The 19,014-nt window shown below is 39.9% G+C and overlaps 1 protein-coding gene across 1 annotated transcript; it reads right to left on the bottom strand.

Moving 5' to 3' along the window:
• slc9a3r1b (SLC9A3 regulator 1b) lies at nt 1-17,550 on the bottom strand. Its single transcript, XM_027009154.2, has 6 exons — nt 16,848-17,550; nt 8,052-8,222; nt 5,508-5,661; nt 3,182-3,225; nt 2,007-2,132; nt 1-1,243 (listed from the first exon to the last, which is right to left on the bottom strand). Exons 1-6 carry the CDS (start codon nt 17,325-17,327, stop codon nt 1,097-1,099), a joined length of 1,122 nt encoding a protein of 373 aa, XP_026864955.2. The 5' UTR covers nt 17,328-17,550; the 3' UTR covers nt 1-1,096.
• Nucleotides 17,551-19,014: the final 1,464 nt, after the last annotated feature.

Below are 19,014 nucleotides of genomic sequence, written 5' to 3'. Positions count from 1 at the left end.
TGGATTTTAAATGTTTTTATTTACCACTGGGTGCGAGAGATGACCATCAATAATGCCAGTAATTTTTTTTCTGGGATAAAAACCCAGAGTTCCTAATATGGGCATGACACCCACTGGATGATGCATGACTATAGCCCCAAGATATATTTTTTCTTTTCTATTTAACTTACTTAACATCTGGTGCTGGGTTTTATGCCAGTTCCTTAAGTAGGTGTTCTGTACCCAAGAGCTCCGCTGGGATATGCCATTTAAAATAGGCTAATTAGTCCTTTACTTTAATTTCTCTGGCAAACATTGACCCCACTAATTTTAAGCTCTTTCTAAACCACAAAAAGAATGCACAAATATTCAAATATTTACTTGTAGACATTTAAAGATCATACTGAGAGAACTATACATTTATTGTAGCACTGAAATAACATTCAACATGTATAGCATATGTGCATTATTCAATATGTGTACACAGGAGTGACACCAATTACACTGCAGTGGTCTGAAATGAGTAGTACACACTGCAAATATTCTATACTGAACTACAAAAGAAAGCAGCCACAATTAGACCAATTATTTTTTAACAAGCACACATTTCTGTATTCAGTAAGAAAACATGACATATCAGATAACAAGTAATTGCTGGTGAAATTATAATTTACATTTAGAACAATGATACTGTAACTACACAGTACCAATAACTGCACAGTTCTGACTTTATCAGTCACAGACATGAATTAAGCAAATTCACTGAATGCTGAATTAAGCAATTCAGCACTGATGCCATATATTCTTGCACACACAAAGAAGGGCAACAAACTGAGTTGATGGTATTTATAAAGGACTTATAATTATGTTTGATACATCAAAGTAATGCACTGCTATTGTTACGACTATCTAATTCTTCATCATCTAATTTGTGTTAGTACTTCAATTACATTATCTTGAAATATATCTAGTATTTCATATATATTTACTAAATCTTCACTGTGTTCTATATTGTCTTGTTCAAATCCACTTCAAAACAAGTCATATAAAAACATAACATCTTAAAACAAATCTGGCTTAAAATGATATCCTTTTTACAGGCAAATACATGGGAAGATTATAGATTACTGAACAGTTCGTGTTTCTTGTTCCAGTCCATGGGGGGGGCCCTCTTGTTGGAGCGTTTCTGATGCGCTCGCTCTTTAACTTGCTGCAGGGAAAGGTTCAGGGCTGGGATGGCATCCCTGATGGTGGGCTCCACAAACTAAAGCAGAGATTAAAAACTGAAACTAACTGCAAGTAACCTGCACTAAAACTTATTTAAACCAAATATATTAGATTTGCTAAGCAAGTACTCTTAAACAAAACAGATACCTCTTATAATCATGTTTACATACCAAACAGCATTAGCTTCTCTTTAAACATGATTCCTTTTTTTTTTTTTGTAAATCCCCATGATAGACCGTTTTGCAAGTTTTCCTGATTATATTGACCATTTGATGAATTTATTAACCCATTTGTACACTGCATACCATCATCCTGCAGAGTGTATGTGGCTGTCACATTCAAATAAAGCCTGATTGCTACATGTTTTATGCACTTTCCAAAGGCACATTTAGTAATATATAATTTGTCTATATATTTTATATTTTACATTTATAAAATGTCCTCAAACTGCAAACTAAATTTATACTTTACACCAGATTAGAGGTACTCAGACCTGCCCTAGTCTCCCTCCTCATATGAAAGCACTGCACTAAATGTTCTAGGTCTAGAGTTTAGACATTTTTAACCAAATCACTATCCAAGTGCCTCATTTCCCAGTACCCCCAAAAAGCCAAAAGCCAGGATCCAGTCTATGGACTTTAGCTCCATGTTCAACTCCACTATCTCCAATTCCCCATTGTAATTACTGTTGTGAGCAGCACAAACTAAACCATAGCAAACTCTATACGCTACCAGCAATGAATAAAAAATACCCTGATTGTGATTTTAATAGTGGAAAAAGCATCCATAGTCAGTCATACCTCCGTAGGCGGAGTGCCAGCAGGCGGAGTTGTGAATGATGCATTCGATGAGGTGTTTGATGGTGATGGGCTGACTGACACCTTGGGCTCTTTTGGCTCGGATTCTCTTCCCATTTTTCCATTAACCTGATAGCCCAGAAGTGTTAAATATGTACTCAGTGCCTGACAGCATGTCAAAATTCCCCAAGCTAAATATAATGTGATGGTTTTAGCTATTCTTTGTCTAGTAGTACCATGTAAACCCTTTGTGCTATGATTCCCTATTAGTAAGTGATCAATAGGAGGAACCCTATAACTTGTCCACTAGGGGTCAGGATTCACTATGCAATTACAGAGGATCATAGCAGTGTTTGTAAAGCAGTGCAGTGCAGGTTCAACTTGGAACTTCTTAGCAAAATAGGCCACACATCCCAACTGCTGATTAAGATAGAGCTTGGGCCTCATATGAGCTAGAAAGCATTGAACAGTAATAGGATTTGAATGAGAAATAAGCGAATTCTAAATTTCCAAGTAGTTTTACCACATTTTTTTTTTTTTACAGTTGTTAATATTCTGTTGCAAAATGCAAATGCAAAACAGTGGCACAGGAGCTTGCAATCCTTAACCCTGTGCTGAAATACTCAGGTGATCATGTATATAGGGGGAAAATGAAACTATGGTGTTCCACAAGGAACAGAACTTGACCCACACTTTTTATATTCTCTTCAGGTATGAAAAAGGATCTGACAGCATAGTGTCATAATTATACTTCTAGCACCATGCTTTTCATTGTAATTAACTGTCTAATATTTTATAGAAGACGAACCCATTTGTTATTTTCTCAGTTTTTATATTCTCATAAATACTATGTTTTTCATACTTATGAATATTATAAAAGCAAGAGAGGTTATCCTATACCTGTCTCAATGTGACATGTATTTTCTAATTAAATATTCATCACTGTCCAATCTAAAATGTATTCAGTGGAAGTTTATATTTTTTGGGTATATGCACTTTATACAAATCAACCACTCTAAGAAGACAGCGAGTAAAATATGGTTTTATTTTTAAGGAACCATTTTGAAGAATGCGGCATGTGTAGATGCCTGGTTGTGGTAATTGTGTTATATAGTGAACCATTATGGAGGCTAAAAATATGCCCAGCATGTTTTGCAATGCCATTCTCATTATCTTACCTTCTCCTCCAGGTCCCCGTTTACAGCTGGCACAGGCAAGGGTCCTACAAACAGAGAACGAGCCCTGATCAGTCACTGCTTCTGGACCAACCCAGTCTCACACCACAATCTCCATCTGTCAGCTTTCTCTACAGAGACCAGTGGAGTGCTCAGTCAGTGAAGGAGCAACCCCCCCCCCCCCCCCCCCCCCCACCATGAGAGGCACCATTAAACCATCTAATTAATATAGTAGTTTAGGTGACGGTCACTCAGGCTGCAGTGAATGGGTCACTGTTCCATCATACACTACAGATGTCATTCATTCACAATTTAAGCAAAGGTCATCACTGTGAGCCAATGCCCCCTATCCAGTCCAGCTCACAGGGGAAAGTGCACTGCCTTGGGCAACACATCTAAACCCAGGACTGAGATTTACTCAGAGAAAACGGGATAGCTACTAAACATCAAAGACCTCTGTGTCAGAACCGCTGCCCCGAGTGGAGTAGTCTCATGCAGAGATAAACTTCAGTTACATCAATCACCAACATAAGTTGGAGCCAGCAAAAGTCATCTAACAGATCATAGACAGCTAAAAAAGCACCAAGCATGCAGAGCTCTACATTCAATCTCTTCACTTCCCAGCAGGGGAGATATCAAGGGCTAGAGCAGGAGAACTAGGACTAATAATAAAGGGGGGGGGGGGATGGATGATGAGACTTTTACTCTGTTCAGTGTGGGATGAGTGTTTCTCCACAGAAGCTCTGGTTTTCAAGGTTCAATGTCCCTCTTGACTCAGGGTTTGATCACATAATTGTGACGTGTAGGCATGTTTAGCCCCTGTCCAGCACGCTGCCCACCCTTCCAAAACACACGCACACACAGACACATTCTCTCAGACCATACGTAGTATAAATACATGCATATGACTGACTGTGTGCACACTCAAGAGCCTCCTCAAAAGCTGTAGAGCTAAAGAGCAAGAGGCCACTACAGGCCAGTGCCATGGAAACCAAACAAAGGTGGTTTCTAAACCATTGATAGAGGGAGAGAAGGAATCTAGGTGTGTTAGAAGAACCATGTATTCTTTGCAAGGGAAAGGACCAGCATGCATAAGTATGTGGGAGTGAGACTCTGTATGTGTGTCTGTCATTTACAAGTCAATGCCTAGGAGCTGGTGGCCTGTAAGAAGCCCCTGTAAGTGCCGGGTTACCTGGGATCCAGCCAGGAGGCACCTTGCCCCAACAGAGGGGCCTATATCCTAACTTCACCTGTTCCATAACTGTGTACTATGGGAGCTCAAAAAGACCAACCCTGTCTAGTGTGGGTGCAGTTAAATCACTCACTCATACGCAAACACAGGTTAACTCATTGTCTTTAAGGACATACCTGAAAGTTAAATACAGAAAGGTTTAGAGAAAATCTGTGAATAGCAAGCAGTAAGAAAAGGGTCTCATTGGTATTCATGCAGAGAGGCCCAGGCTCAATCACAACACAACCCATTGAGATTTCAAACTGTTCGTGCAGGTTCCTTGCTATTTAAAATCCAAGGAGAAAAAGGAGAAAATGTTGACACTGTATATACAGATTGCATGGGTAGTCCCTTCATGGGTTTGGCCATAAAGTAAATAAAGTGAGTTTACCCTCACTCTGACTAAGCCTGCTGTTCCAAGCATGATAATGCACGCACGCATGTACACAAACAGACACATACACTTGCAACCATGGTTTCCATAGCTCCTACCAGTACATTTTGCCCTGAGAAAAACCTCCTGACACATAAGACCAGCTTCAGAGGGTCATAAACAGCCACTGTTCATAGAAAATCACTATATTTCAGGTCACGGAATAAAACCAACCACACCACAGCAGTCCCTGATGGGTGAGACCCGATGACGTGTTCATAACAACTTAAGGGCAACAATGAATATTGTAGATGTGGTTCAGTACAACAGAAAGAGCAAGCGCCAGATGATGGCATTGCTTCTCAATCTACAGCCTTGTGGTCCACTGAAACATACAAATATCTCATGACCTAATAGTGCTGGGTGATTGTTTTATCTCGAAACAGTATTGTGATAAAATGAATGCCAATAACGATGATAAGCGTTTGACATTTTTACTTGATAGATATAAATACAACAGTCCATCACAGCAGAAACAAATGCGACAACAGCCAGTCAGTCAGTTTTGGGATGTATATAAAAGTACACGCCCATTTTCTGCTGCAAAGCATTGTTTAAACTGCCAGTGCTGAAGTAAACTCTGAAAACTAGAAAAAAAAAAATGAATGGAACCAGCAAGTGGCATGAATGGGAACCTTTGTTGCCTTTGTTGCCTGTGTTGGTACCTGAGACGTGCTCTGGTTTGGGCACTACGCAGCACTTCTTAAAGTATGCATCTGCATCAGGGTCCACCACCAGCAGAGTTGTCTCATCCCCTCCAGCCCGGATGGCAGCTACCACCTCTGAATGCAGCTTCCCTTCTACAAATACACCATTTACCTAGCGAGAGAGAGAGAGGGGGAGAGCAAGAGAGAGAGAGCGAGAAAATGAGAACATCTGAGTACAACATGGTTTACTGTAGGGAACATTCACATCTATAGAGGAAGTGTGAAAAAGTCATTGATCGAGGAAGAGATTTTGGTGGACCACCAGCAGTCATTCTAAACTGTTCAAATTTCCCACGCCTGTGCAGCCCTCCTGAAAATGGCCTGGGCCAATTACAGAAAATTTCTGGCCAAATGAAATGCCAACCAAGGTTACATTCCATCTTTAAACTACATGGCCACTTCTTGTAATCTATTAAGGCCTATGGCAATGCAGTAATATTTCTTAATATCAACTAAAACTGGTTTAATATATCAACCAGTTTAATACATCAACCAGGACTGCCAATGTCTTGCCAGTTTATAAATTGCATATTAAACATTTAGGGGTTTTCAAGAAATAGTAGAGAAATACAATAAAGCAATATTTTAAGAGAGCCATCAATTAAAAACATACTACAAACAAGAATCAATGTAACTGAAAATAATCCGAAGCCACCCTTACTAAAATACTGCAGCCTGCTACCAAATGAAAGGAATGAGAAGAAAGAAGGGAGGAGAGAGGAAAGGCAGAAAACATGTCTACTCTCATATTCTTGTTTGTTTGTTTTTCTGTCCCTTCTGGAAAGGTATTTTTATCCAAACCAATGACAAATTTAAAATTGCTCCCAAGCACATTTTTTTGTGTGTGTGTGTGTGTCCCCCGATCTCCAGTATTATCTAATCAATGTTTATCTTCTAATGTTTTGTCTTCGCCTGTATTGTTGGGTGTGCAAAGATACATTATTAAATGTCATATGTGGATATTTGTGTGTGTGTATATAGAGCATTTACAAATATTAAAAGTATTAAAGGAGTCCTCCAGAGTTACGGGGTGTTGGTGGAGAGAGGCCAAAGCAGCCCAGGATTTATAGAAAACCTATGGACTAGCTATAGTTTTTGTTTTTCTAAAACTCACTCTCACTGAAAGCCTTTAATAACCATTTCCTTCACTCTAAGTTCGCACACTGCAGTTCAGAAATAAGATTAACTGTCCTACATATAAAGTGAAACAGAATTATAGACTCTAGTGCAGATGCCTGACTTTCCTGATCAGAGGACAAAAAGCAGGGACATCCTTAAACAATACTTTCAAGAGCTGTAGGAAGGGCGTCACCTCTGACACTATTTGAAAAGCTATTTCTGTGAGATTCATTTTATCCACAAGTTCATTGTTCCAGCACACAGAATAGCTCTTGTTTACTGAAGCAAGGATTCATTTTTTTAAATTATCAGTGTCCCTTCCTGCAGCTCCACTGAGGGGATATCCTGTGTGTCTTGGTCAAAGGAGCACACGCACACATGCACACAGGAAAAGACTACTGACATAGACTTTGCCAGAGCCTTGTTAGATGACAGCTACATAAGAATGTGTATAGAAAAGGTCAGTATACCAACAGACCATTACTGAAAGTAATATAAAATTTAACTAAAACTGAAATGTTTGGCTGTTTGGCTAACATGGCTTATGCTTTGAAGGCTATGAACTCCCACCAAAATGAATCAAAGAGCGGTTATGCATTAATACCTTAAAATGTCACATGTCATGAGCTGAACATTCAGGGTTTCTTGAGCACAAGCATGCGTCTGTGCGTAGAGTGAAGCCACGCCTGTTCCCTTAGCATGGACACAGTGAGAAAACAATGTGCTCTCTGCCATAACAATGGCTGCCTGAGCAACACTAAAAGTCCAGCTCTCAGTAGGTGGTGCAGAGGATCTGTTGGAGAATAAAACCTCCCCCCTCTATTTGTTCCAGACCCTTACTACAGAAAAGACAGCTGCTGAAATATTGATTTTGTTGCTCACTAACAAAGTAACAATAAAGCCTCCGATTGAGAGGGACATGTTTTCATTTAGTGATAAGACAAACAAACAAACATTCATAGCTGCTGTCACTGTGCATCTGCTTTACGTTCCCCAAGATCCAGTGAACCTTAGGATTTCAGTTAGCTCCTGTTTCAAGTTCCACCCTCATAGAAACATGACCAGCCATTTTGCTTTGCTGTTCTCCTGCAGTGATTCGACTTGGGGCAGTGCTGCACTCTGTTCTAGTGCTGTGTGTTCCATTACTGTACCACGAGGCCCTGCTTCTCTACGCTAAACAGGATGGACACTGAGCAAATCTTTCCCTTCCAGAAGCTGCATTTCCTCCAATGTTAGAAAACACTATGAAACTAAAGATACAACAGTCACAGTTTATGGTGCTCATGTGACCCCAACTACAACTCTGTCCAAGAATTCATCAGGAACTCATAGAACAGATTAAAGTAGGACAGACAATGACAGAGTATGTGCAAGTCTCTGTACCTGGATTATCCGGTCTTTGGCCCGCAGACCAGCTCTTTCGGCTGGCGAGTCCTCATCCACAGCTCTGATATACTGGCCCGGGTTGGACTTCTCACTATGCAGGTTGAAGCCATAGCCATTGTACCCTTTCTGGATCACACACAGACGTGGCCTCAGCTCATTCTGAAAGTTCTGCCAATGAGACAAAACAAATCAGTTACCACCTGTTACTAAAAATTACATAATAAAACAGTTACCGTCCCATTGTGCACAATAACATATCTGCAGAGCGTGATGGTAACACTGGGTAAAGATGGGCCAGTGCACCTCTGCAGGTATGTAGATTATACTGAGCTACAGGAGCAAGGGTGAGGGAACACTGGTAGGCCACAGAGGAGAGGAGGAAGGCAGGCTGGCTCAGGGACATTTCCTGCCTCCACTGTGTTATTAATGACCAGAACCCAGCATTGGGTCACCTGACTCCACACCTCTCACTGTTCACAGATGGAACACAGTACACTGCATTGTTATTCAGAAAAAAAAAAACCCATCCCTTCCGCCATTTGGAGACAGCAGTCTTTTTTGGAGGGCTCCATTTCCAAGGGCCGCTTGAGACACTTGATCCAGGCTTGGTCTGGTGAGCTAAGTTTGGAAAGACTTAAACTTATAGCCAAGACTAGAAACACAATAGTGAAAATGTAGATTTGGACAGCTGGACAGCTACCTGTCCTAACCCAACTATGTAATCCCAAAGGTTACAAAAACGTATGGAAACAGACAGACACCCCCTCCCCAAAAAAAGGAAAAAAAAGGATATTGATGAAACGCCCTAAATTGAAGCAATATGATTAGACACATCCTGGCTAATATTAATCAAATCCTGACTACTTCCAATAAAGCTAGGTGAGAACTGTGAGGCTGAGGATTCAGGTATGTGAACCTGGGTACTGTATAAGCACAAGCTCAGTCAACACAGGACTCATTAGACTTGACAGCAACACATCAGGTCAAGCATCTTGGAACAAAGACATTAAAATAATGGTTTAGCATAAACTCAGCAATGCAACAAGAGAAGAGTTTTGAAAGATGGGTAATGAAAGAGGATGTGGACTAATGACTGGGCCTACAACTGCAAGCGAGTTGTACATCTTGAGATTTTTAGACATTTTGAGCTCTGCCTAACCCTCAAAAACAGGACCCTGCAGAAAAACTCTCACAACCACATAACATAAAAATATATAACTGTTCCTTATAAATAATGCCCGCTCTTTAAACTAAAGTCCTCAGACTTTCTGTCCTCACGCATCTCCAGCCATCAAACTTCTCTTCCTGTCCTTTCCATTCTTCAGGAAGAACCACAATTCGGCAAAGCAGCCACACCCTATTAGAGTTTCCTGAAGACCCCACCTGCTTCCCCCGTCTTAGGAACATCCCACCCACAATGGACCATAGTAATGCATACTCCACCGCAACAGGGTTTGCAACAGCACCACACCCAGGCAGAATTCAAGATAGTGCAAGTCACCAAACAGACAAACACGCAAAGTCCTGCCTCTCTAGATCTGCACCCTAGGCAGGCCAGTTTCCTAATAAAAGCTCAGAGATTGCCCAGGTCTGGAAAGGAGTGTGTGCCAGTATGTATGTACTCAGCATTGAAACAGCCAAACAAATATAGTAGCTATAATTAAGTAACTTTGCCTACTTGAAATGTAGTGCAAAACGTTCTAGCGTCAAAAGTTACAAACAAAGAGTCTAAAGGTAAGACATAAGAGTGGTCTGCAAAGGCCAAATCTCCACTATTTCTCTGTCCCAGGAAGGGGATCATGAGCAGACCAACAGAGGACATGTTGTATAACAAGTGGGAAGGAATTTTGGAGAGGTCAAGGAATCTGCGGAATCTGCTGCCCATTCGCAAAGCCGTCTGTCTCCTGAGGTTTCACTCCTACAGCACGTCCTGTGTACACAACCCCAGCCCTGACCTCAGATCAGCACGCCTCACCACCTCTATTTGGTCAGCTCTGTTTGAGACTACGGCCTGCTCAACTCCCTCTGAGAGTCAACACTGGGCCTGGCGTTAGGGTGGAAAGCGTAAGGACTAAACATTAGCTGGAGTTGGGCACTTTTGGTTTCAAGTTCAAAGTTTATTTGTCACGTACATACTCATACATGGTATAACTGTCAGTGAAATGCTTTCTCAGTTGCACATTGTGATAGGTGGTTGTTGGAAGTAAAACAATATTGGAAACAAACATTACAATATTTTACTTTAATATATTTAATACTCTGATGAGGAAATGGCCTTGTACTAGTAGCTTTCCTATTCATTATTTCTCATCAATAAATCACTTATTGTCTGAACAATACACAAGCCTTTCATTTTCTCCATCCAGTATTTGCTAGGATTTACCCTGTTATTTCCCACTGTGTTTTATTTTCTTTTTCTAAGTGGAAGAGGCATTATGCCAGTCTTCTCTTTTCAGAGTAGACATTACTACTCTACAGAACATCTGACTTGTTTTCCCTCTGTTCTTCACATGAGTTTAGTGGGAGTATAAAATGTGTATTTGTCTTCAAATTTGAGTTGCTATACATTTATTAAGCTGGATAATAATGAAGAATAATTGTGAAGACTGTATGAAGTTTGGGAAGTGCTTAGACCCATACAGAAATGTCTACTTGTGTGAGGAAACTGGGAGAATTAAAAATGTGCTTCCTTCCTGCTCTGGCCTGACTCTTCCGTGCATGCACGTACGTGCGCGCGTGCACACACAAACACAGACACACAAAGACACACACACAACGTCACAAAGACAGACAGACAGACAGACAGACAGACAGACACACACACACAAAGACACACAAAGACAAGCAGCCTGTAGAGGAAGAGGGAGAACTTTAAGGGGAGCATCAGCTCCATCTCTTCAAAGCAAGCAAGCTATGGCAGCTATTTACAGTGCAGAGCCAGCATTTCATTCTGTATGGCATTGATCACTCTAGACTGTTAGTAACTTCTCTTTCAGCCACACCCACAAAGCCATTCAGATTGCGCTTTCTTGTAGATTGCGTGGAAAATCAATGGAGGTATCTGAAAAACATAACACATCTGGCTGCTATTTATCATATTAAAGTCTTCTGTCATCCTGTATGGCAACACAAGACATGATGTTGGACATTTAGCTCCCTAATGTTGGCATTTAAGTCACCTTGTCATCAAAGACAGACAGAGCTCAGACCCTATCCTGTCTCAACCGAACAAAGAAACAATTCATACAGCCAAAATCGGGTTTCTGATTTTCGAAACTGGTGTAGTTAATGTTTCCATCACTTAGGTCTGACACACCCATTACCACTACCATTTTCTGCAACTTTACTCATATATAGCAGTGGTAATGGATGTGCCAGCCAGTGATGGAAACACGGGAAGCTAGAGAAATATGGACTTGTGTAAGGTTAACACGAAGGTTGTGCCACTACTAACGAGGGCACTTTGAGCTGTGACCCTTAAGCTGGAGGAGTGACTCCAATAGATGCCAGGAATGACAACACCAATCTCAGTCCAGACAATCCTAGGAACAGCAAAAATACTCAAACCTTCAAACTCCCAGGCCTCTGGTAGAAGGGCCTGAGTGTGAGGAAAAAAGATAGAAGGGAATTTTTAAATTGACAAGGACTTCTCCAGGTTCTCTTTGTTAAGATATGTTTCAACAGTACTGTTTATGGCCTATTTTCCATTACCAGCTGTTTCTTTTAGGTCCAAAGTCCAGTCAGTACCTGATAGATGGCTTGCAAATGATCAGCCACCGTCGGATATGTTTGCTCTTGTTTGAACTTCACTCCATATGCAGTGATTACCAATTTTGTGACAGCTACACTAAGAACTCTACTATTATTTTCCTAAGTCACTAATGAACTACAGTCCACCTAATGTACAAGAACCTTCTGATCAAATGGGAATACCAAAGGGGGGGCTGAGCTGAAGCAGAGGAACAATTAAGCCAATAGCTTGAAACTGTTTCACTATCCCTGTGACTTACTTAGTCACGTTTGTTACTGAATTGGCCTTTTGAATATTTACCTTGAATAAAGTAGAACTTCCCCTATTGCTCACAGCAACCATAACGTAGTTTAGTGAGTACACTAAACGATTTGTTTTCTAATGAATTGTAGATTTCGCTCATCCTCTTTACACAGTGGTAAACACCCTGTAGGTTCTGGCATTAAGGAGGAGTTTGGCCTTTTTTGCCTTAGGAACATACAAAGAATGTTCTAAAAAGCTCACCAATATTCTGACTGAACATTACCATTTAAAAACTTTTAACAGACTCAATCAGGTACTGCAGAATGCTACATTTCTTCAATCACTTACTGAAAATGGGCTGTTGGGATTTTACTGCAAGGGTGTTTGACAATCGATTTAGTGTAAAATGTTTGATGCAGCTTGGTATCACACTTAATTGCAACAATTTTCACAAAAATATAAATGGGGCTTGTTTTGTTGTTTGTTTGAAAAGAACATGCATCAGATAATAATGTAGACTTTTAAGAAAGGAAAAAATAGACTTTAAGTAATGTCTAAGTAATTTAGTAGGAAGTCTGTGATTATTTGACCATTTCTTGGTTTCTTTTCAAAGAAATCTAAAATCTATGACATTTACTAAAATAACAATGAATTAACTGAAACAAACTACCTATTAAATTGACAATGACAAGATGACTTGCCCTCTCTTTATCCCCTACTGATGTTCAGTTTATTGTACATTCATAGGTCCTCTTTTAAGATGTCCAAGAGGATAAAATGGCTGAAGCATTATTCCTTAGAAAATACACATCTTTGTATCATTCCTTAAACAATACAATTTTGTGTTGGCTGCAAAATGTCCTGATATTTTGGGATTTTCAGAAGTGTGCTCTTATACATTAGCACCCAGAATTACAATCATATTGTGTCATAAATATAAGATTTTATAAAGCCCACCGCTCCTTGCATTCTGCAGTCTTGTGTTTTCTCAGGCTTGGTCACAGTGGTGACGCTTCTCAGGGTGGGGATGCGAAGTTATTTCAGGCTAACAGAGTGTCACTTCCTCATAAGCCCTGTCTTGGGAGGGAACTTTCCTTTCTCTCATTGTCAGACAGAGTTTGTGAACCCTGAGAAGAATGGACTGAGCAATGGAATGCAGCATTGTGACGGGATCCCCAAGAGACAATCTCTCAGAACGCCTGCCTTGCAGCCTCCCTACATGTAGCATGGCCCTGGGAGAGGGGTACAGCCTGGGGCAGGCTCCTGGGCCTGGCTTGGCAGCTAGTATTACATGCATGCCCACAGCAAAGATAACACACATGAGGTTTGGTCAAAATCCTCAAGCTCAGGAGGCTGTCTTTGCACTGCTGCCTCTCCCTGGGCATCAGACACAGCTGAAGTCAAAGAACATATGAGCAGAATGTGCTAGCACTGCACATGTTCCAACCGTCCCTTACTGGTAAGGAGAGAGCTTATACCCATGTGTGTCTACAGCCTTGGGGAATTACACAAATGTGAGAACCGTCAACAATTCTTAATAGTATAATGAAAAATTATTCTAGGAAAGATGGAACCACTGGTTTACAATGACATTTTGGTATCTCTCAATTATTTCCAATGAGTAAGATGGCCAAATTGCAATTAAAAATAACTATGAATGAAAATAATAAGGCTTGTTGTTAACACAAACCTTACAGATAATATTTTTATAAGATATTTTATAGTTTCATGGCTTTCTACTTTTTGAAGGCAGATCTTTAGTACACTCCTTTTTACAATAATGTGTCTAAATCCATAGTCTTTGATGCCATCTTCCCTGCACTTTGCTCATGTAAACCTTTTCCTCTAGTGAGCACAACCTAACAATCAGAAGAGGGAGGGGTCCTTCCCAAACTATTCACTCTCATACCAACACAAACAATGTAAAAAATACCCCCAAAAAAGACACAAGCATACACACATGCGCCCACGCACACACTACACTACATTACACTACACTAACAGCAGTCACATGAAATTAAATAAATCTGCTGATCCCAGTACAATCTACTTACAGCCCTCAAAGTAATACATTTTCTTTGGCAGAACATGTCACGAACATTGCCCAGATACACAAATGCTGGTTCAAGGTCAGCTATAAAAGGTCCAAGGTCAGCTATATACATCACTCCCAATAGACAAAAATGAAAATGGTGACAGTGGGAAACTGTTCTTGGGTCAGTGTTTTAGAGTGACAACACTCTGAATGCTCATAACAAAGCAAAGATTCACACACCCATGGAAAACAATGAGAGGAAAATCACTCTTGTGGGGTCTGTGTACTGGCTAGTCCCCCCCCAAAGGAACAGATTCACACAAACAGGCATTTGACTACTTTGAAGGCATTTTCTCACAGTGACAAGGAGTTTTGCTCTGTGTTGCTAAATGTCAGTCTATTTTTGCTGCCTGGCCTTATGATTTTAAGTAGACTTTGTTCCTTTCTGCACAGTACTATCTGAGGACAAGTTTCATACCAAGGGTGTGTCTGTTCCAAACTGTTCTTTGATGCAAGACTTTTATATAAATGAACAGATTAGAGTGTTTAAATATGGTCTTGACTGCTGCCTAGCATATATGGGGACACGGCTCTCTATGTGCCAGTAACAGATGAAGGCCCTGAAAGGGCAAAGCAGGAAAGGAATAAAATCTTTACTAGAAAATGGGTAAACTGGTAAAGGTTTCAGACTGCAATACAGTTCTTTCAGTAATGCGTAAAAAGTTCTGGTTCTGTGGAGAACACAAAGAAATTACAATAGCAAGACATGAAAAGTGTGCCTCAGATGTTTAAATACCAATCTTTACCTCTTTTCCTTACCAGCAACATGATCTGCTAATGTGAGGCATTTTTCAATGTGCCATCTGGCCTACCTCAAAGACAACCTGCTCACCGGCAATAACTGACCTCGTAACTCATGGCATGTGTTCATATGCAGCACTGCAAACCTAATTCTATGTGTGTTACTTATATTGCTGCTGTATTCTGCACTCTATACTATATTATTTTATATTTATGAATACTTATATAATTTTCTTCAAATATTTAAATGCATTTATGTGTGATGCAAACGGATGCCTGTGAGCTGTCTGGCTGTGTGTGCATGGATGATTTAAGAATGGATGTTTATGTGGTATCAGAAAATATCTGTGTGAACATACTTGTTTAGTAAAGCCTGATTCTGACTCTGATTCCTGTCACTATATACAGTGAGGCCAGCAAATTATAGGTTCTCTGCTTGTACTTTAAGTCCACAGTGCACCCCACACTTGGCTGGTTTGCTATAACGTAAGAGATCCATGAACTTAAGCCAGAGCCTTAAGCATGGCACTCTGGGTAATTTGGTGATGGTGAGGAGAGGAGCGGGCTGAAAGAGAGCCTGTGCTGTAAACAGAGGCTCATCTCCACAGGGAGCACAGCTGGTTTGGAGCCAGACCCTCAGGTTGTTGTTGTTTTTTAATATTAGGGTAAGGCACATATCATTGGCATTGCTACAGTGCATACACAGACAAGGGGCTATGTTTAGTTTTGTATCAATAGCACAGATGTGTGAAGGAAAAAAAAAAAAAAGCACAAAAACATGTGCCTTAGCGGAGGCTTATATACCCTGAGCTTGCTACAATGTTCTGTTAGTGTGCTGACTGCTTAAAAGTAGTACCATGTTTAAAGCACTACATATTCAATTCAAGGCTAAATTAAATAACCCATTTTGTTGAAAATATAAGAATCTTTAAAAGCCAGTAGTAAACTGGATTTAATCATCATGTGAAAGGCACACAATGATTTCTAAGATATAATCTGTTGTTAAGATGTAAAATAACATGATATACTGTTAAAATGCAGCAAACCTTATTTAGATCTGTTTTAACAACATCTAGATAACTATACATCATACCGTATCCATTAGAATAGATTCCACATATCACAACACTGGAATTAGTCTTGTTTAAAGAAAAGAATGGCTGTTACAAATGAACGCTTTCTTCATGTTAACGACTTCTCATTACTGAAGCAGTTATGATTTATAAACAATCTGAACTGTGGAATGTCTTGGGTACCATTAGCGTTTCTTTAAAAAAAAAAAAAAAAAGAAAGAAAGAAAGAAAATGAAAAATAGTCTAATAAATGACCATAGAGATGTTAGGCACAAAATTACAAAAGGAAAACGTCCCACATGAAAAAAACTGAGTCAACGCTTAGAAGCGTAGATTGGGCTTCCCTCAAGATTTCCTTTTGCAGCATCAAAATCATAAATCACAGCCTAAAACTGGTATTAGGTGCTGTTGCTTAATCTTGTCCTGTATATCAATTGTAACGCAAGCCATCCTCAGTATAGTGTCGTGCTGCGTACGCACAATCGGGTCTGGGCTGGTTGCCATTCTGCTGGGTGAGAACAACGCTACACACCCACAGCAAATGGTTCTTAATTATACAGAAAAAATAAAGAAATTCACTGCCAGCGCGACTAAGAAAGCGTTAAAACGATAGCAAAACAAACTGCATAATACAACAACATATCTTAGAAGGCCTTTTAAGCTGTTAAAAGTGATAGCATTGCTGAGTATAACGGCGGAAAACAAAAGTTTAGTTGTTTAGGAGTCATCAAAAGTAACCTTTTCAAATAGTAGGTTATTTCGACAAAAATATATCCTAATGTATGTCAATTACTAATCGTTCAATCAAGACTCAGACAAGTTAACAAGGTAACCGCCAATTACCTTTGATATCCACATTATCACAACTATACTTTTATTTTTTTAATTACCTTTTCTGAACTCGCGGAGCTGACTTTCTTTTCTAGGGGAATGTGCTCTACTTCGCCGTTTTTCACGGGTTCCGGCGTCGACTCTCTCGGGGTTCCGTGTACCTCAACATCCCCGTTTTCCACCTCACACTCTGGTACAGGTATCCCGTCTGTCACATATTCTTTCAGGCACTTCAAATTATGCTTTTTCAACAGTTGCTCAGTATCGCCGTCGACCACTACGAGTTCCAGTTTGCTCGTAGTCGCTCGTATCCGTGACACGACTTGTTGATGACTCTCACTTTCCACATTTTCATCGTTCACGAACACCAGTTTATCTCCGGCGCGCAAACCCGAGGTTTCAGCGGGCGAATCAGGTTCTACAAGTCGTATAAATTGTCCAACTTTACCCTTTTCTCCATGAAGATGGAAACCATAGCCATTGTCTCCTTTTTCAAGAACGCAGAGTCTAGGTCGAAGATTTTCTCTGAGGCTCGGCATGTTCAGTCTCTGGCCGAAACAACCTGTTAATGATGTCGTTGTTAGCACTGTGTAGCCTAGTGTGAAGAAAACCGCAAAGTCAACTTTTTTCTTTTACCGGCTACGGGCGAAAGAAACCACCCTACACTTGAGAAGTAGACTTGTTAATTGCTTCCGTTAACTATCCTGGAAAATAAGTAGCTGTAAATAGCGACGGTCACGTCTATCGCCGGTTCTCCGTCACCAAACGGCTCCTCCTGCGTGATGAAGGCCACCTCCTTTTGCTGTTACCCTAAACTTGCTATCTCTTCAAAATATGTCAAACACAATAATAAAACTGTTCTAAACCGCTAGTGTAACATAGTAGCTGGAATCTTCATTGGACTAAAAGAACAAGAGAACTTCTTTAACAAACATTCTACAGTACTATAGTTTGAAATTTACAGTCGCATTTGTTTTTATTCAAAGGAAATATTTGATTGGCAGGTATTAAAAACTCAGTCTAAGCTACTAATATTTTTTAAATGTAGGAAAATTTTAAAGCCTTCTTAATAAATATAACAAATCCTAGTATACAAAAACGTTTAACTAGGATAGTCAGAGAGGTAAAAGTTACAAATATTTATAAAGTGCTTAATGGGTGCTGCAAAGAGAAGCGGGCTCATTAAACAGAACGCAATCGTAGCCTGCTTGTTTCAGCGCTAGTTTGTTTTTTGTTTTTTTTACTGGGACTAAACTGGAGGTACCTTTTCTCTATTCTCTAACCTAGTTCGGATATTCCTCTACGTTCTCTGTCATGCCGTCACCTGTTCAACGAGTCGTGGTATTACTTTTGTCGGCTTTTTGCTGGAAATAATGTCATCTGATCCAGTCAGTAATTCTTAAAATGAAGTTATAGTAAAAAGAAAAATGTCCTTAAAATATACAACTTTGAAAGTGCTTGATTAAAAACGTTCTTATAGCCACTGCTTTCCTGAAAAGAATGAGCGTCATCTTCAGAACAAGTTTTGGGAGTGTAAAAAAGCTACTAAACTGCTAAAAAAAACCACAACAACCACCAAAAACCAAAAAACCAAAAAAAAAACCCAACAAAACCTGGATAGCATTGGCTAGTTCAGAAGTGACACTTCCGTTTAGGTTACCAGTTAAATATACCTATAGGCACATCCAGGCTCCAGCCTTATCTGTGGGCTACTAGGCCTGTCTCGGTCAGTTCTGTGTACTCAAAAGGTAGTTAACTGATGGTAACCTGTCTTGTTCTGTGCACAGTTATATATGTATGTGTTCATGGAATTTAGCATGTTAATTTAAATAAATAATGTTTTACACAGATCTTCTGGTTTGACTAAATGACATCACCAGAACCTTTTGGGTAAAGGTCAGGTTAGTAATATTTCCATTTTCAATAGTTGTCATTTCCTTGCATTCGGTCTTCAATATTTAACAACTTTAGTCAAACTTGTTTTATAGATGAGGTGGTCCACATCACAAATGGTTATTTTTCTCTACCTTGTTATCATCACTCAATAGTACTCAGCTACAGGTTAATATTTGTCTAGTTTGATAGTTAGACTTTGTCCCAAAAACTCTACAGGCTTTTTATGACTTTGTTTTATCAAACTGAAACATAATTCTGTTCTTTGGGCTTATCGTTGCTTTTCGTTTTGTGCTGAAACGCCAGGTTGCTTGCTATTGTAACTAGATAGTT

Source organism: Electrophorus electricus, chromosome 1, assembly GCF_013358815.1.
Source record: "Electrophorus electricus isolate fEleEle1 chromosome 1, fEleEle1.pri, whole genome shotgun sequence".
Classification (NCBI taxonomy): domain Eukaryota; kingdom Metazoa; phylum Chordata; class Actinopteri; order Gymnotiformes; family Gymnotidae; genus Electrophorus; species Electrophorus electricus.
The sequence above is the reverse complement of the archived record's forward strand: the minus strand, read 5'-3'. Positions and strand labels throughout refer to the sequence as shown.